Source organism: Stylophora pistillata, chromosome 14 (genome assembly GCF_964205215.1).
Source record: "Stylophora pistillata chromosome 14, jaStyPist1.2, whole genome shotgun sequence".
In the NCBI taxonomy this organism is placed as follows: Eukaryota; Metazoa; Cnidaria; class Anthozoa; order Scleractinia; family Pocilloporidae; genus Stylophora; species Stylophora pistillata.
In genome coordinates, this window is record NC_142532.1 from 22,159,462 (window position 1) to 22,179,502 (window position 20,041).

A 20,041-nucleotide genomic window follows, 5' to 3' on the forward strand; every position below is an offset into this window, starting at 1 on the left:
TTTTATTATTTCTATAGCGCAAAATTAATTAGATATATGATCTAATGCGCTATACCTAAGATCATTACAAATCAAGGGGAAGAAGAGGAGGAACTAGAAGTTGTTGTATGGTTCGAGGCTTGCGAGCTGTTGTAGATCATCGATTTTTTGGTCGAGCTTTTCTTTGAGCTTCTTAGCCGATGAGAAATCGATGTCTTTAGCCCTCTCATACGGCACTTCATTAACATATGTGGGCAAAATCCATGAGCATTTTACCGGAGTGCAAGCGAGCTTGGGGTACCACGAAAACTCACACCCCGAAAACTCACACCCCTCGAAAATCAAGAGATAAACCCGACTTATGATCACTGCTGGTAATGCCGCGTGTATTTTGACCTTTTGGGTCTTGATCCAACTGAAGCAGCAAAAACAAGGCCGCAAGTTGCACGTTTCGCAAAATCGTCCGATCGTTGAGTATAAAAACATTTTAGAGTGACACAAGACTTCATTTAGCTTAGGTTTCCTCCATTTTTCCCGTTAATTTTGAGCTTTTCATTCATAGTTAACTGGATCAAATGCGCTCGCTCCAACACCAAAGTATTAAAATGTAGCGTGATTTTGACGAGCCGAAAGGGACGTTTGTTTACTTTTTTGTACTTCGTCGCACAGATCTTTGTTGTTGCTCTGTTAAAATGCTTAAATATTTCGCGATAATAATGGATACAAACAGAGACTCGGCCCACCAGTCCCAAAACGAAGACAATTTTGTGATCATTGGGCTAGAGTTCTTTAATGAGGCAGAAAGAGAAAAACAACGGAAAAGAAGACTCGGCATCAGCGCCGTCACGATTCGCTTTACTGAAGAATCACTCTTGATATTGTTGTCTGTCTTTCGCGTCGGATTTGTTGCATTATTCCACCGGTTATGTTATAAAACAATTGGTTCATGCTTTATGCTATGCACTATCGAATTATGGAGCACTTCGGAAGCTTGGAGAACACTTCGAGGGGTCTGAGTTTTCGTGACACCCAACGCGCTTGCCATGAATTCGAGTAGATGCCTCTAACATAAAATAAAACACTCGCGATATGTGAGCATGACTCAGTCAGTCCAGCTTTGCATCCCAAGCAACGGGCTAACAAAACAGTCCCATCGTTTTCGGAAATGACCCAAATGTTCACTAAAGGATCATTCATATGCTGTGAATGCCAAACTCGTGCCCTCACGACATACTTGCCGGCGATTACTTTGCCTACAGCTGAGGTTAGAAATTCCGACACCATTTGATTAAACGCCTCTAGACTCTTGAACGCCTTGAACTGCCTCTTGGTGTAGAAGCTGGTCTCAAGAACGAGGTAACTCAACAAGTCCGACACTTCCACAAGAGGCAAGAATTTTGGACTGAACTTCTCGGCTGGTATGCTTGCAGGGTCAACCCCGAGGACGGAGATCTTTTGCAATCATCTTTCCTCCCAACTCACTAAGCTTTCGGCATACTCAGAGAGCACTGGGATACCTTAAGATGAATGCCAGATACTTTTATCGCTTTTTTCTTTCTGGATATTCATGTAGTTGGCGAAATAATACGGCGATGAGAGAGAGGGCTTCACTATAGAAATCGACTAATTAATCATAAATTTGACACCAGAGGGACACCAACATGGCGGACACTAACTTCAGCAAAGCTTGTGACGTCACCTGAAACCCATTATTTACCGCCTATGACTTTAGACAACCATGGATTTTAATTTGCGATTAATTTTAATCTTGTTTTCCAGATCGTTTGGCTAGTTTGCAAGTAGCCTCTTTTAGCCATCATGTCCTGAAGTTCACTTGTAATCCAGGGCTTTGTTGCACATTTTGTTTTTACATGACGCATTGGCGTATACCGATTTGCTACATCAAGAAACAGTATATTCCAGGCTTCTTCTACTGCGTCGTTAATATCATCAAATGACTCAATAAGTCTCCAAGGAACCCGAGCAACATCGCGTTGAAATTCATCTTTGTTGTAATTCTTGTACGATCGTAATTCACGAATTTCAGCGGGGGCTTTGTGAACACCAGCCTCCTTTGTTGCAAAGACAATAGAATGATCACTTATACCAAATTCTTGCACACCATGCGAGACAATGCAATGACAATTATTGACGAAAATAAGATCTAATGTAGTGCTTGTATTCTCTGTCACTCTCAATGGCTTTTTTTATCGGTTGAGTTAAACCATAAAGACGAGTAATTTACATAAGTTTCCTTGTGTATTTATTTGGTTTCAAAGCACCAACATCTGCTTTAAAATCGCCAGTGATTATAATGTCCTTCGGTTCGTTTCATTTTCAAGCTTTGTTAATACATCTTCTTGAAAACTTGTTATAAATTTATCAGAATCCATAATTGGGGGTTTGTAAGCCGTAATGAACAAAGTATTTCTTGCTTTCTCAGGACAGATTTTAACGCATAACATTTCCAAGGAGCTTCGGTACAGCCCAAATAAGCTTATTAAAGATAACACCTGCAAAGAGCTTAACTCATGCATTGGTTGAAATACAAAAACGATCTCTGGCTAAAATGATTAAAAACTACGAGCTTTCGACTGCCCGAACTGCAGTCTTCAACGGGTAAAATGAATGATAAGAAAACGATGAGAAAATTTAGATAAAGACATGAACTGCGAAATAATGAAATGTAAATGATTATGAAAATTTGTTAAAAAGAATGTTGTATTGTCCAGGTAACGAGCAAGAATTGTTATCATGCATTGGTGTTGCTTGTAATCACGAAGTCAACGCTTCTCAGAAAATTGCATCAAAGTATTCAGTTTGAGGAAAACCATGATAGTCTTCTTTGTGAGTTTGTAGCATTTAAAGTTTCTGTCGTGATTTTCTGCCTTTCTTTTCTTTCTACATTCTTTTTGCGATAGGCAAAGAACTATTTTAAAATTGAGTGGCGCAGTTCTCTTGGGTGGCAAATATTAAATTCCTCTAACTAAATTACATAGCCATTTTACAACGTAATTTCATTATTCATGTTTATGAAACATTTTCATGAGCAGGAGCGGCCAATTTCACGATCAATTTCCCGACCAACTGGGTTAAAAAGATCTCGTGGCTGACTAAGACCATACGCAGAGTTTATCACTACCCTAAGAATTCTGCTTATTTTGATATTAGTGACATCGAATGAAAACACAGCTTTAGAGAAAGCTACTTTCGTGGAAGCAAAACGGCAAAGATGTGTCACAGTTTAAGAGTATGTAAAGTAGTACAGTTATATGGTGTCGAAAGTTTCAAGGCTGGATCTTCGCTAATGTGGTACTTGTAATTATTATATGGCTGTCTCACAAGGACTGGGTACTACCGAACTCACGAATTTGATTGGCTGAAATCAATATTGAAAGCGGTCTAGATTTTCCCATCTAGACCGGCATCTAGACCGGTCTAGAAAAAAAAGGTACAAAGAAATAAAAAATTGGCATGGCAGACATAGCCATATAATAAATATCCTATTAACCGAGCTAGGTCGGTCTGTATGGGAGAATCTCATACAGAGAATCTCACCTCGGTCGCTGGTACAGACCTCACTGCGTTCGGTCTGTACTGGCGATCTCGGTCAAGATTCTCCCATACAGACTTCCCGCTCGGTTAATAAGAACTAACGTATATGTGCACGATCCTTCGCAGTAAAGCACTATTTAAGCAATAGTGAAAATCAGACCTGAAAAAGATTCAGGCCTGTACGGGATTCGAACCACTGACCTCTGCGATACTAGTGCAGCGCTCTACCAATTGAGCTAACAAGCCAACTGGGAGCAGGCCATCAAATTAATTCGACATAAACCCGTAGATGATAAATCAAACAACAAATATATATGAAATACATATATATGAACTGCGGTTATGAAACGTATATGTGCACGATCCTTCGCAGTAAAGGAAGGATCGTGCACATATACGTTTCATAACCGCAGTTCATATATATGTATTTCATATATATTTGTTGTTTAATAAGAACTAAGTAATACATGATCCGAAATGAATTGAAGATTCATGGCGTGATTCAAACAAAATAAATGATTTGGTGTATCTATAGGCACTCCCAGCAGCAACTCTTGGAGGTTTTTTAGTGCAGCTTTTTCCCGGCTATTTAAATTGTCTCTATGCTGAAATATGCCATCCTATATCAAGTAATTACAGCAAAGCTGATATTAAGAGTAATCCAGCCTACATTTTCAATAAATGCGGTCGCTTTTGAACTCTATCCCTATGGTGACTGTAAGGACAATTAATCGCACATTTAGCCGACGCTTTTTGATTCGCGAAGATAAAAGACGCCCTTAAAGTTGGCGCTTGGCTGTCTGCTGCAAGACCCAATACTTTGCTTACATGAATACGAGCTCTAAAGGACGAGCTCTATCATTATAATCCAGACCTGTTCTTTTTCATAAACAGACCGAGTCGTTGTGTCTGTAGCTTGAGGCTGTTGACCTTTTAGCGCCACCCGAGAATAAACTTATCGGTTTCCTTCCCATTTCATTAAAATTGAACGAAAGAGGAACACGAAAGTTAGGAAAACAAAAACTTGTTGAGCTACAATCAAACTAATTTGTAAATTTGAAAGGGTGGACTGATCTAAAGACATAGCCCTGTTTCAACTCAGAAGAGTTATCGTGCTATGAAATTCCGTTTCAAACGTAAGAAAATTTGTCTTGTTACGCAAGACAAATTTTCTTTTCAAATGGACGTGAAGGTGTCACCAGAATCTTTTTCATCAGTCAAGTTTACTGAAAGACCCTTGAATTTCTTTCAGTGATGGTACAATTCACAACTTCCTACTCACATCTACTCGCGAACATTTGCCTCTTGGTCACCGCATATTGAATTTTGCTCTTTGTGTATTTTCAGTTAATTGCAATACTTTTTGCTTTCGCTTTGACAGATGACATTCCCTCGTCGCCCGAGGTTTGCATTATTTTTAATATGTTGCATGCAACTGTTGTATGCAAATGTCCATACTCAAGTTACATCAGCAATCGCGACAACACAGGAAAACACATCAACAACAACTAATTGCACAACGATAGTAATGTGTAATAATACAGAGTCTGTAAAAGAGACGTACACCACGGAAACACCAATGACGACGACAACAAAAGCGACCGCTTTAGCCACAATGGTATCAACCTCAACGAAAGTGTCATCAACAACAACTAATTGCACAACGATAGTAATAAAAATAATGTGTAATAATACAGAGTCTGTTAAAGGGACGTACACCATGGAAACACCAATGCCGGCGACAACAAAAGCGACCGCTTTAGCCACAATGTTATCAACCTCAACGAAAGTGTCCGCTTCAGCCACAGTAGACACATTAGTATCAACCCCAACGAAAGCGTCCACTACAGCCACAGTAGAATCAACCTCAACGAAAGTGTCCACTACAGTCGTAGTAGAATCAACCTCAACGAATGCAGCCGCTACAGCCACTACAGTATCAATCTCAACAACTTATTCAACAACAAAGGCGCCTGTCACAACATCACCCTCCATGTCTACCATGCGTAATGGTAAGAGACTTTTTTGTTTTCTTAAAAACCGAGGACGACAGAAAAGAAATTTAACAGGACGGGGAAGGTTGGAATTGTGGGTTCTAGGGGCGTGTTCCTCTAGAACTTTTTATCAATTTTTTTTCTCTTGCTTTCATTCTCGAACTCCTTTTTACCTCTTATTTTTAATAGAATTTCATTTTTGATTTTCTGTTTCTGTGTGAAATTTTGGGCATCAGTACTTTCTTCACTGTTAAAAATCTGCATATCATAAAACCGCGATTGGACGTTTCACTAAATAATTATATCATAACTGTTCGTATCTATAATAGGACTAAACTGTCTAACTTGAAAACAATCGGTTGAAAAAATCCTCTTCAGGCTGTCCAATTTTGGCTATCAAAGGATTTTTTTTTCCTCCAGTTATTTCCAAAATTGGACAGCATGCATTCCTCTTATTAATTTTATAACTGATATAAGAAAAGACCCAGTTTAGAGAAAATCCAGCACCATTCTCTCTCGGAATATGTGGTAACAGTTACCAGGAATGATTTTGAATTCGTATTTGTCGACGCGGATGAATTAAAATTCTTTGAATGAGACAAAAAAAAATAATAAATAAAACTGTGAAATGATACTGATACCAGGACGCACAAACACAAAAGAAGTAAAACTGAAACAAAAACTGAAACAAAAACTGAAACAAAAATAGGATTAATAGCAATGGAGAAGATTAACACGAATGCAAACTTAGAACCATGAAGTAGCTGCTATGATTAACAATATTCTGTATATTCACTTGGCAATTATGTTTTTCAGTGTCTTTCAACATAGGGTCAATCTCGCCACCAGATTGCAAATCTTGCAGCAATGGAGGAACCATCACAGTGACCATGTCATGTAGCATCAAGATAAAAGGTAGCGACGACAAGAAATGTGACGTGGACCAGCTTAATGGTACCCTCTGTGATTACGTCACTTTGGCCAATAAAATGTATAGTTGTGCTGAGGTGAAGCAGAATTTCACGTACTATGAGAAAGAACACTTGAAATCTGTAAAAGAGTGTAAAGTCGTTTGCCAAGCCTCCAGCTCAGGTTTGTTTTAGTTTAACTCTAAAAAAAATTGTTTCAAATCATTCATTTGAAGACTCGGAAATATGTTACCGTGTAATCAAACCCGACAGTAAAAAAATACACGACGCAACTGGGGCGCTTTTCGATTGAGTGCCGTACAACCAAAACCAGAGTAATCACAATAACCAATCAGAAGGAAGGAAAATACCCTTAAGAGCCAATGAGAACCCAAAGAAAAATCAAACAAATTGTCTAAAGCGCGGGAATAGTCAGGCGACCAAGTCGTGATTGGTTTCAGTTTTGCATCTGATTGGTTGAGAGAGTGACGCGAGCATTCTGGACCAATCACAGAGCGAAGTAATGCAAAACCCAACGCAATTTCGAATCACTTTCGACACTCTATCTTATGCTCTATCTTATGCTCTATCTTATAAAGCAAACTAATTTATTTAGTTATACTTTTCTGGGTAACTATTCCAAGGAAGTGACTACTTAACATGACTCCTTTACTGACTTAACTTTCAGTCAGCACTGATACAAACTCACTTCAAACCGACTGCTATCTCTAAATCTTGTCTGAAACTCTGACTGTAGGCAGGCTTCCTTTGAAAGCAGACTACAGCAGCTCTAGGTAGCTTCTTCAAGAAGTCGGTCTTTGCCGACAACAGAAACCTTTCCATTCGGTGACTGAACTCCATCTCACATTAACATGACATTCTAGAAGGTGCCGGAAACTTCAAAACTATTTTTCTTGTAGCAGTACATCATTATTGCATCGCCTAATAGAATCTTCTAGAAAGGTGCAGAGCGTTACTCTTACTGGGATTATATGAATATCATATTTGCGAAGTGTGGATTAATAACTGAATATGAGAGTGATCTCCGCAGTTATGGACACTTAACTTAATCAGTAGTAAAAATATGGCCTGAAAAAAATTCAGGCCTGCACGGGAGTTTACACCCATGACCTATACTATGCTATTGCAGTGCTCTATTAATGAGCCTAACAAGTTACTCTCCACAAGAGAAATTCCTAAACTTAACAAAAATCTGTTCTTTTTTTCTTTAGTGTTGTCTCCACACATTGTGTTCATTTTCGCATCTGGCCTCGTTGTCGGAATGTAAGTACTTATCACTTACTCGAGTTTTCATTAAAACCCATTATAAGTTCTTCGATCAACATGATAACTGTTTGACATCATAAAGTCAATGTAGTCTTAAAAAGCAATTTTACCACAAAAACTTTCATTTGCTTCTGCTGTTTATTTGTCTCCAAGATCTATTTCTGATAAAGCTTAAGAAACTTTATTCGTTACATTTTCATGCATCTCAAAGAAAATCCAATTTTCTTTAAAAAACCAAGATGGCGTCGTCCATCTTGACGGTCATGACGTTACGTCTCGTATCCCGTAGTTGATAAATCATTTCCCGCTTTGTACCACAGGTAGCCCAGCTTGTGGAAAGGAGTAGGATATGGCTAGTATAGGTGCTAAATCTTTGTATTTTTTTTGTAGGTTATCACAGACTCTGTGAACCCTCGGCCATAGAAAACTTGAAGTTTCTAGCAAGAAATATAGCGTCATTTTAGTTCTCCAGGAGTAAAGCCATAGAAAAATTATACTTGTATTTCACGGAAGTTTAATAGATGCAAACCAAGGGATTTTATAAGCAATTCTTGAAGTGAAAGTTTTTTGTAGAAAAAGTAGACACCACGGCTGATAGGGATGGAAATCGAGTGTAGATAGAGGCAGTATAATCAAATCATTTTATCGATGTATAGATGCTTCAAAACGACGATGTTAAGAAATGTAATTTTTAGTTCACGCTATGTTCTCGATGAAATGCGACTATAGAGCGACGACACAGTGGCAAAATGAGTGCTCATGCTTGTAACTCGCGAGAAATTTACGCGTGCAAAGGAATGAGAAGGACAATATTTCCATAGTAACACTATCGAGGCAAAATGGAAGCATTTTAAAATTCTCATTGTTCGTTTTCAATTCGTGGGGTATAGGCCCAAATCAAAACAGTTAAAGTTACTGCTTTTCAGAAAAGCTGGTGTCAAACCTCATATCTCTCACACAAAGAGAAAAGGTTTTTGGTAACAGGTGTGAATTTAATGACTGAAGTTAAGCAGCCGTAACATGGCTGAGAATTTCGTAGCGCTTGTTATCGCTGTAGCGCTTCTGGCCATCTCCTTCAGTAGGCAAATCCCCGCAGAAAAAGTTTGTTGTCTCGGCTGAAAAACCCGCGTCAGCTTATGTTTGCAATAGAAGAACCGTTAGCCCTAAAAAGCTCAAATAATTCGAGTCAGGTAGCGGAGCATGCGCACTCATTTTGCTGCTATGTTCTGGTGTGTGTCTACAGTGAGTATCGTAGCGCCTGTTATCGCTTTAGCGCTTCTTGCCACCTCTTTCAGGAGGCAACCTCCCGGAGAAAAAGTTTGTTGTCTCAGCTGAAAAACCCGCTCAGCTTATGTTTGCGATAGAAGAACCGTTAGTCCTAAAAGCTCAAATAATTCGAGTGGCAGAGCATGCGCATTCATTTTACCGCTGTGTTCTGTCGTGTCTACAGTGAGTATCATGAGCTGCCTTTGAAGCTAACTATTAAGCTTATTTTAGAGTTTTGTTGAAAGGTTCAACTTTGTAAAGAAATATGTTTGTATAGCCAGGGAGTGTATGAATTTTTCATTAAAAGTGTTTAAAGAGGAGAAGTTTTTGGAATCCTTGCTTATAAGTCTAGTGATGTGAGCACTCGACTTCCTTAAGTTTAGGAAGAGATTTGACAGGAGAACCCACGAAGCGTCCTCTGAAGGCCCTGCTCAGCTGTCGTTGCTGAGATCCTCCATACTTCGGTACTAGAGCTTCTTTCTAGTTGACTATGCGCTTTTTCTTTTTTTGCCAAACTGAACAGAACTCCTTAAATCTCCCATCTCCTGAGGATCACCGCTCCTGGCACGCCTGCGCAGTGTAGGAAACTTCAGTTCAGAAAAATCAAGCCCCGGGGAAGACTCTGACTCGGAATTATTTGAGTTTCTAGCAGCTGAGACGAGTTTAAACTGTGACGCTTATTTGAAGGATCGTCTACCATGCATTCTGAGCCAAGCTTAATAAGTTACTGCCGCTGGAGTTCCTGACCAAAATAGTTCGTGTAAGAACGCTTGGAGTGCTGGGTAAACCACTGGTCTTCGCGGTGGTGGTAATTGGCGCAGGTATCGTCAAACCTATGCATCTCCGAAACACGCACATGATATAAAATATAAAACACTTTTTTTTATTTCTTCTGCCAAGCTTTCATGCCGTGGTTTATCAGTTCTTCCCAGTCATTTCAGATTCGACTGCGTTGAAACTTTCGATCTATTCGTAGTCACTCTAAAACCCTCTAAACACTGGCAAAAATAGAAGAAAAAAAATTAAAAAAAAATTCCTGGAAATAGTTCGCACACGTACTCAGAGGAGCACTCTGGAAATCGTTCTGTAAATATTTCAGCCTCTGATTGGTTCAAATTTCTGTTTCTCGTTACCTTAGCAACAGTAAGGCTGATAGTCATTACCGTGCTTGCCGTTTTGTCTTGCGACAGTCTCAGGTCATTTTACCCAACAGAAAGGTTCTTTTGATCTCGGCGACATTCAATTTATAGAGCTAGTTGATCGCAAAACCGTTTATATGGAGATAAAGGTAGGTCTCATCAGTTTACCTATTTATTCCTGTCGTTCATTTGCTGTTTATGGTAAAAGAATGTTCGCATTTCATCGGTTTGAAATTAAAGTGAATGAAATCACCATTTGTTACAATAATTTCTAGACGATTCATCAGTATTTGTTATTTGATTCTGCGACTTCGTAAGTTTTCACACCTATATACATTTTCGCGCACCAAAAGAAAGAATTTCTAATCTTGAATCATACGGTGTACGTGTTAACAAAAGTAAACACTTTCAGCGAAACATCTTAAATGTGGGGCTAAGCAATTCACTTTCCTTTGGGATAAACCTAATGAAAATAATCATTGAATTTAGGTTTATCTGAGTCAGTCTTCATCGAAAGGTGATATATCAGTTTCGAATTAGATATTAGGATTTATATTTTTAATCACGATAGTGTTGCGGTATTGAGACACGCAACTTTTAAAAATATCGCGTTTACAGGTTTTAGGCAGTTGGAAGTTTTAAGTTGCTATTTAGTGGAATTTTTCGGATGTTGTTGGTGTTTACCGTGGTTACAGTCAGTTTACCGTTTCACCATGTTACGAATAAACGTGCTTGCTCGATTTCTGTCTTCGCCTCCGAACACTAATGCTTTTATTTCCTCACTGTTTAACTGAATTTTATTTGCATGTGCTGTAATGAATACTTTACTTTCCCGTCTATTTTAAGAATTGAACTAAATAAACAGCCCCGAGGCAGGAACATCAGAACTTGCAAAGTCTCCGCTAATGTTTAATTTATTGTGTAAACTTCTGGCGCTAGAAACTCTCTGTCAGTGAAATTGTCAAACGCCTCTTTGCGGAGAACGTGAAGAGGTCAATGTCTGTACGCTGAAATATGTCATTTTCTTTTAAGTATTGACAGCAAAACTGATATTAAGAGCCAGTCAGCCTACTCAGGGGGTATTTTTGATAAAGGCAGCCGCTTTTAAACTCTACTTTTATGGCTACTGTAAGGGCAATTTATGGCACACCTGGCCGACGCGTTTTGATTCGGGAAGGTAAAAGAAGCCTTTAAAGTTGGGGCTTGGCTGTCTGCTGTAAGATCCATTATTATTCAACTACACCTAGAAGAGTGCAGATAGCGCCGTAGACGAGTACAAATATAACGTGATACTTGTACTCGTCTCTTGTAGTACCGATGAATAATTAAACAATAGAGTGTTTCTGTCGATGAACTATCGGCTGATAGTTGCCCCGCGGAAATTTGATGTTCTTAAAACTAGCATATTTGCCTTCGAAGCTTCGCTTCTCGGGCAAATATGCTAGTTTTAAGAACATCAAATTTCCAAGGGGCAACTATTAGACCGATAGATAAACACTTTATTGTTTTTATTGTACACCACTAAATTAACTTCCGCGCCTACAGCTTGTCACAAATGTCAATAATTCGCAACCGTACATTGGCTAAATAATACGTTATACCTGTCAGAATTGAAAAGTCACTGTTTTTCTGATCTGCCGAACTTCGCGGCTGTCAAACTATTCAAAACTTTTCACGGATGAGTACTATCAATCCAGGTATTGTCCGCGGACGGGCACTATCCATCCGGGTATTTTCCGCGGGCGGGCACTATATGGGCTGATAGTGTCTCTCCACGGATGAACACTATCGCGTCACGAGATCGATTTAAACCAATAAGAACCGGAGAAAATTTAGCGGTGAACTACAAAGGCTGATAGTTTCTAAAGAAACTGTTTGGCGCTGCGTCGGTGGGGGTAACGAAATAATTTGAATATATCAACAAAGTTGAAATGATAAATTGGCCACCTTTACGCTCCGATAACACTTTATTTTATAACACTTTATTTTAGTCACGCGCGTTATCGTCGTGGAGATGAATGAGCCAAGCGCTTGAGTGTCTGTGTACAAAATTCGTGCAACATGCCTTGACATCCGTTCCGTGTTTTAGGATTTGGGGCCATTTTCTGCCGCTCCATGTTTTAGGAGTTGGATCATTTTCCGCCAATCTACCGTTCCACCGTTCCTGCTATAAGGGTCGTATTCTTTTTCCTAGCCTTTCTTCCCAATACGCATGCGTGGCCGGGCTAGTTTCCAGGTGACGACGAAGAACAGCGTGTTTGCGTTGAAAGTTTGAATGTTTGAATTGAAGGATTGCGTATTGGAAATAACGAGTATCATGTTCGCACTGAATAATTGAATGTTTGGAAATGGAGTTCGAATATTTGAAGCGATGAATAGGGTTACCAAATTAAACAACTGGATGTCTCCATAGTCGAACAGCAGATCTGACCTAAAAGATTAAGCGTTGGAATGGAAGAATTGCCGGTTTGAATTGAAGAGTAGAGTGTTTGAATTGCAGAACGATTGTTTCAAAATGAAGGATTGCGTGTTTCTGTGGATAAAAAGCCTGTTTAAACTGGCGAATAGTGTATTTGAATTGACGAGTAGAAGGTTTGCGGTAAAGAATTACATATTGGAATAGAAGGATAGCATTTTTACTTGCGGAACTGACTCTTTTGAATTACGAGATTGAAAATTTGAAGTGCACAATAGCATGTTTGAATTAGACGACTGAATGTTTGGGTAGTAGAAAAACATTTTTTAAACGAAGGATTGCACGTTTGAATAGAAAAACAGTATCACTGAATCGAAGAAATAATGCTTTGAATTGAAACAATGGATGTTTCAGTAAAAAAAATAGCGTATCTGAATTGTCAAACAAGAAGTTTGAATAGAAAAATAGCAAGTCTGACACGAGGTTTTGAATTTTGACACTAAAAACGCGCCATACGTGTAAGGGCTAGTGACGTATTGCTAAGCAACGAATTGGCGAATTAGATAGAGTAGAGGCTTATCACTTAAAACAAAGGCTTAAATTTAGCGTTCATTACACAAAAACTAGTTGAGCTACAACTAAATTAATGTGTAAATATGAAAGCCGGGTGGATTGATCCAAACACATAGCTCTGTTTCGACTCAGAAGAACCATGGAGCTGTGAAATTCCGAGCAATCGATTGGTAAACCTCACTTTCTAATGGTATTAAACGCCCATTAACAAATGGCAAACACTTCAGCGTAACACAGCGGTCAAATGATTATGCATGCGCACTTGGGATCGATAATTTGTTATTGCGAGCATGGAGAATCTAGGTGAGACGTAATTTTACGCAGTTTCTAAGGAAAGTTTGAAGTTTCTAAGGCTGAGACTTACACACATTGTTTTTCCAGACTAAACCCATATTGTGGTAATTAACACTCTCGTCCTTTTTTTAAGTTTGCACGGCGGCGTGATGAAGTCGTCCGTAAGCTTTTGCCGTGCTGACAAAAGTTATTCTTTGTTGTGTTCATGGTGGAGTTATCGGTAAACACCGAGGGAAATATGTTAAAAAAGGAAGAACCAGAGTCTTACAAGACAATTGCGACGATGGCAGGTCTGCGTTTACAGCGGAAAATATAATGAGAACGGCAAGGTTCTGTTATTTAGTTGCCCTCATCACCGAAACGAAGCAGTTAGGATACCTCACAATACAATTAGACCAAGATTTACTAGTTTTCCAAAAAATACCTCTTTCACCTATCTCACGCATTAGAATTGTTAGGAATTTCACCTTTTCCTCCTTACTTTTTGCTAAACACGTGTTCATAAATCCCTCTTCTAGTTTTTCACTTATCGTGCATGCGCAGTGTTCCATCGCTATGTTCCCACAGCAGACATTATTGAGTTATGGATGCACGAGGGAAGTTGCTATGCACGAAAGAAGCGTAACAGTGGCACGAAGCGGTAGCTGTGGTGTTTCCAATTTGTTTTATAACGTAACATTGATATATTGTAGTAAAAGAACTCCCTTTGATCGAAAACGACTGACGTGACCAGAAAAAACAAGTACGCGAAAACTAGTCTTCGTAATTACTCACGTCGGCAGCGTACACCCATGGGCAATTCGACGTGCTATTAATTAGTTGAATTTCTAAAGTTCCATCCTGTGCGATTATATATATATATATATATATATAAAGTTTAAAAAATTGCGAGGATGAACAACTTCTGACGTAAAAAATATAAAAAATATTAATTAAAAAACGTTTCGGTCAGAGACCTTTTTCAGTTATTTACAAGTTTTGAAATAAAAAAAGAGCATTAAATAGGATCGAAGTGCTAATGATTACGTAATTACAGATAACGACTAATGAACTGGTGCTAATAAACAAAAAACCTAATTACAAAGAAAGCAATGGACAAAATACAAGAAACAAACCCTAAAAACTATGAGATAAGAATACTACATATGTTAATATGAGTGGCGTAATCAATTGCAAAGAAGCAATGCGGCGAACATTAAAAAAGGGAAGGCCCACTTTTTACTACAACTGTAAACCGTAACAAAGTCCCAAAATAAGGCCTTTGGAGCCCGAAAGGGAAAATTAGCAACAAAATCCCTAGAGGGGCCCTTAAATGATACTAATCATAATAAGATCCCTTGGCAGGGCCTCTGAGTCCAATCCGCACCTAAAGGGCCGACAAAATCCAAGAAAAGGGCCTTTGAACGATCAATTAGTAGCGCCTAATATAAAGTATTCTTATCTCTTAGTTTTCAGGGTTTGTTTCTTGTGTTTTGTCCATTGCTTTCTTCGTAATTAGGTTTTTTGTTTATTAGCACCAGTTCATTAGTCGTTATCTGTAATTACGTAATCATTAGCACTTCGATCCTATTTAATGCTCTTTTTTTATTTCGAAAGTTGTAAATAACTGAAGAAGGTCTCTGACCGAAACGTTTTTTATTAAAATTTTTTATATTTTTTACGTCAGAAGTTGTCCATCCTCGCAATTTTAAACTTTCTACGTTCGTGTTGGCTGTGAGGTTTGGACTGCGAATCTTTATTGATCCTACTGGCGCGGTGCACCTTTCTAGGCCTGAGAGTTCCATTATATATATGTATGCGCTTTTGATCATTACATGTAAAAAAGCGCACCAGAAATTAATAAATTATTATTATTAATAATATTATCGTAAGTCTTGAGTCTTTTCTGCATTTTTTCAAATTAGCCTGATGGTATGATATGATGATTAAAAACTCTTCTAAAAACTCTAGCTTCTGCTAGGCTGAGTGCACCATTGGCAGCTTTTGAAGTCTTGTTATGCAAGACCCATTTTATTTTTCAGACTGACGTGAGGACGTCACCAGAATCTTTTCCATCGGTCGAGTTCACTGAAAGACCCTTGCATCTCTTTCAGTGATGGTACAATTCCCAACTTCCTACTCACATCTACTCGCAAATATTTGCCTCTTGGTCACCGCATATTGAATTTTGCTCTTTGTGTCTTTTACCATGAGTTAATTGCAATACTTTTTGCTTTCGCTTTGACAGATGACATTCCCTCGCCGCCTGAGGTTTGCACTATTTTTAATATCTTGCATGCAACCGTTGTATGCAAATGTCCATGCTCAAAGTACATCAACAATCGCGGCCACTACAGCCACTACAGCCACTACAGTATCAATCCCAACAACTTATTCAACAACAAAGGCGTCTGTCACAACATCACCCTCCATGTCCACCATGCGTAATGGTAAGAGACTTTTTTGTTTTCTTAAAAACCAAGGACGATAGAAAAGAAATTTAACAGGATGGGGAAAGGTTGGAATTGGGTTCGAGGGGTGTGTTCCTCGAGAACCTTTTATCAATTTTTTTCTCTTGCTTTCATTCTCCTTTTTACCTCTTCTTTTCAATAGATTTCATTTTTGATTTTCTGTTTCTGTGTGAAATTTTGGGCATCAGTACTTTCTTCACTGTTAAAAATCTACCTATCAAAACACCACGACTGGACGTTTCACTAAATAATTATATCATAACTGTTCGTATCTATAATAGGACTAAACTGTCTAACTTGAAAACAGTCGGTTGAAAAAATCATCTTCAGGCTGTCCAATTTTGGCTATCAAAGGATCTTTTTTCCTCCAGTTATTTCCAAAATTGGACAGCATGCATTCCTCTTATTAATTTTATAACTGATATAAGAAAAGACCCAGTTTAGAGAAAATCCAGCCCCATTCTCTCTCGGAATATGTGGTAACAGTTACTAGCAATTTTGAATTCGTATTTGTCGACGCGGACGAATTAAAATTCTTTGAATGAGACGAAAATAGAAATAAAACTGTGAAATGATACTGATACCAGGACGCACAAACACAAAAGAAGTAAAACTGAAACAAAAAGAGGATTAATAGCAATGGAGAAGATTAACACGAATGCAAACTTAGAACTATGAAGTAGCTGCTATGATTAACAATACTCTGTATATTCACTTGGCAATTATGTTTTTCAGTGTCTTTCAGCATAGGGTCTGGAACCGAGTACTCCTCGCCAGATTGCAAATCTTGCAGCAATGGAGGAACCATCATAGTGACCATGTCATGTAGCATCAAGATAAATGGTAGCGACGACAAGAAATGTGACAAGGAAAAGTTCAAGGAAACCAGCTGTGATTACGTTACTTTGACCAATAAAGGGTATCGCTGTGCTCAGGTGGAAGACAATTACACAAACTATGTGGATAAAGAAGTGAACATTATAAAAGATTGTGATGATGTCTGCCCAGCCTCTGGCTCAGGTTGGTTTTAGTTTGACTCTAAAGAAATTTGTTTCAAATCATTCCTTTGAAGACCCAGAGATATTGCAGTATAATTTAACCAACAGGAAAAAAATACCCGACACAACTGGAGTGCTTTCTGATTGAGCGTCGTAGAAACCAAAACCAGAGTAATCACAACAACCACTCAGAATAGCAAATACCTTTAAGAGCCAATGAGAACTCAAAGTGAAACTAACCCAACTGCCTAAAGCGCGGGAAAACGTGGACGACCAAGTCGTGATTAGTTTTTAAATTAGTTTTGCATCTGATTGGTCGAAAGAGTGGCGCGGATATTCTGGACCAATCACAGAGCGAAGTAAAGCAAACTCAACAAAGTATCGGATTACTTTCGACGCATCATTTTAAAGGAGCGACTGAACAACACAATCTTCTATAAACTTAACTTGAGAGCACTACTAAATTAATCCTTAGTCAACACTGATACAAACTCAAATCAAACCGACTGCTATCTCTAAATCTCTTCCGAAACTCCTGACTGTGGACAAACCTCCAATATACACCACAATAGCTCGTAGTAGCTTCTCCAAGAAGTCCGAGATCTTTTCCGACAACAACAATTTCTCTACCCAAGGCCTGTGACCGCTATATATCTAACATATATAAGGCATCCCAAGAGGTACCGGAAACTTCAACATTACTTTTAATTTCTTGTTGCCGTAGAATGATAGAATGTTCTAGAAAGTTCTAGAGAGTTACATCAGAATGCTTCAGAAACCACATTGCATGCCGAACCAGTTCGAGAAACTCAGGGCCAAGGGCAGTCTTCAAAGATAAATGCAGTTCCAAAGAAGACCTTCTGAACAAAGCTAAGCTTCTGACTTTGTATCATAGACTTCAGAACATAGCTACTCTCATGTTTAAAGTTAAGCATGGCATCTGCCCCACATACATATCAGATCTTTTCAATCTACAAACCACCCAATATAGCCTTCGGAACTCATAATTCGTAATACCACGCTTCAATACTGTAAAGTACGGAAAGCATTCTATAAAGTATCTCGGACCGATACCATGGCGCTGTCTACTGTGGGGCACAAGAAATGCAAGCACTCTGAGTCATTGTAAGAAATTAGTGAAGACAAATGGATCTCTCGAACTTCATTAGCAACGAATGTGGATCTGCCTGTTCTCTCTGCAGCTCGTAGAGACAAGGAATATATATATAATAGAATAGTAACGGTATATTTTTATTTCTTTTTTAATAGTATAGTATTGGTATTTTTCTGTAAGAATTTTAGAAGTTTATTTTATTTAATATATTTTTTTTTGATTAGTGGTATTATTTTTGCTTTGTTACTGTGTCTCTAATAAACTGGTATGATAAAGTACTTTGACACAAAAATAAAGTTACTTATTTTTTAATTTATTCCAGGCACTCGCTATCTAAAGTTACTCTACACCCCCAGAGACCCTTAAATTTAAAGCCAAACTGTCTTTTTTTTCTTTAGTGTTGTCTCCACACCTGGTGTTCATTTTGTCATCTGTTCTCGCTGTCGGTTGGTAAGTAATCATCACTTACTTAAGCTTTCATTAAAACCAAGCGTAAGTTCTTCAATCAACGTAAGAACTGTTGGACATTAACAAGTTAATTTAATCTTTCATTTGCTTCAGCTGTTCATTTGTATCCAACAAACATGTCTGATAAAGATTAGCAAACCTTACTCGTCACATTTCCTTGCAAAGAAAATCTAAATTTCTGTATATTAATCCAGAAGGCGTCCATCTTAATGATCATGTTAGATGACGTCACGTCTCTTATTCCATAATAAGTAAATAATTTCCCGCCACAGGTGACCCAACTCCTCGAGTCCCAGAGCTAAGGAGGATTGAAATATGGATTCATCGGTTCTTGATGCATCATCTTAAAGAAAGTGCTGATTTGTTTTTTTTTCCTCAGGTTATTGCAGTGATCCACCGGCCTTTAAGATCTGGAGTTGCCAGCAAGATAAATTGAGTCCGTCTCATTTTTTAAGAGTACTCCAAAAATAGAAAAAAAAATTGTATTTCATCGAAGTTCACTAGTTACAAGGGATTTTATGTAAAAGCAATCCTTATAGCGAAAGTCTGGTATTTCTGTAGAGAAAATAAACACCACAACTGACATGGATAGAAAGCGAGTGAAAATAGAGATGGTGCATGTAATAAAGTCATTTTATCGATGCATCAAAACGACGATTTTAAGATATGTGACTTACAGTTCACATTCTCTTCTTAATCAAACGCGACCACAGAGTGAGAGCACAGCGGCAAAATGAATGCGCATGCTCCACTACTTGAGCCATTGGAGTGTTTTAGGACTATCACTCTTCCTCTGCGAACAAAGCTGACACGCGTATTTCCGCTGACACAACAAAACATTTTTCTCCAGGTAGTTTCCTTTCTGAGGAGACCATGACATGAAGCGCTAAAGTGATAACAGGTGTAGGTGTGTATCATGGAGGCTCATCTGTAGTTTGGCTGCCTTTGTTGTATTAATAATACTTTTTAAGAATACTTTGAAGCTTTGTAGACCGGAACGGTTCAAGGTTAAGAGAAACAGGTGTGTATAACATGTATTTATGTATAACGTGTATCATTAAAAGTTCATAAAGAGGACGAGTTTTTAGGAATTCTTGCTTTAGTTTCTTAGTGCTATGCATATGCGTACCTGCCTTCTTCGAATTTAGAAAGAACTTTGATGGAGTGCCCTTGATTTAGAAGAAAATAGAAAATTTAGAAGCTACAAAAATGTAAATAGGCTGCTCCCCATGTAGAGAGGTAGAGGTCTCCAGCTGGTATTTTACCGATTGAGATCTGGGTGTGAGAAAGATAGGTTGGGTGGGGCACGACAAAGGTCACCTCAGTCCCCTCTCTTCCATGCAGATAGCGTTTTCCGAGAGACTGATGAAATTTCAAAAAGCCTATCCTGATGAACATGACAGGACGGAAAATGCGTGCCCTGTAAGTACCTCCCGTTGTTCCATCAACAGGAGGGTGCTTGCAGTGGACGCATTTTCCGTCCTGTCATGATTGGGTGATCAACAATCTAGTTAAGCGCACACCACTATTTACGTATGTAATAACTGCAATACTTATTAAGGGACTCAAAATAACCACGGGCAAGTTTCCTCATACCTTT

The 20,041-nt window shown here is 38.6% G+C and overlaps 2 protein-coding genes and 1 pseudogene across 5 annotated transcripts in view; 2 read left to right on the forward strand and 1 right to left on the reverse strand.

Annotated features, from left to right (window-relative positions):
- Window positions 1–20,041, forward strand: part of LOC148717080 (uncharacterized) — a 68,828-nt gene that overhangs the window by 26,437 nt on the left and 22,350 nt on the right. For 3 of the 4 annotated variants that reach the window (XM_088745177.1, XM_088745174.1, XM_088745176.1), the window contains 2 exons: window positions 7,669–7,720; window positions 8,114–9,312. The exons of the other annotated variant lie outside the window; for it this stretch is intronic. In XM_088745177.1, coding sequence (XP_088601303.1) covers window positions 7,669–7,720; window positions 8,114–8,132 — 71 coding nt within the window. In that variant the 3' untranslated portion in view covers window positions 8,133–9,312. Of the gene's footprint in view, window positions 1–7,668; window positions 7,721–8,113; window positions 9,313–20,041 lie in introns of those variants that run through there. 4 annotated transcript variants of the gene reach the window in all.
- Window positions 305–2,372, reverse strand: LOC148717083 (uncharacterized; annotated as a pseudogene).
- LOC148717084 (uncharacterized) lies at window positions 10,126–19,518 on the forward strand. Its single transcript, XM_088745194.1, has 5 exons — window positions 10,126–10,277; window positions 15,639–15,840; window positions 16,597–16,881; window positions 18,372–18,423; window positions 18,821–19,518. Exons 1-5 carry the CDS (start codon window positions 10,266–10,268, stop codon window positions 18,831–18,833), a joined length of 564 nt encoding a protein of 187 aa, XP_088601320.1. The 5' UTR covers window positions 10,126–10,265; the 3' UTR covers window positions 18,834–19,518.

Coding starts and splice junctions, on each gene's coding strand:
- LOC148717084 (XM_088745194.1), top strand. Junction 15,841..16,596: donor CATGTCCACCATGCGTAATG/GTAAGAGACTTT, acceptor TATGTTTTTCAG/TGTCTTTCAGCATAGGGTCT. Junction 16,882..18,371: donor CTGCCCAGCCTCTGGCTCAG/GTTGGTTTTAGT, acceptor TTTTTTCTTTAG/TGTTGTCTCCACACCTGGTG.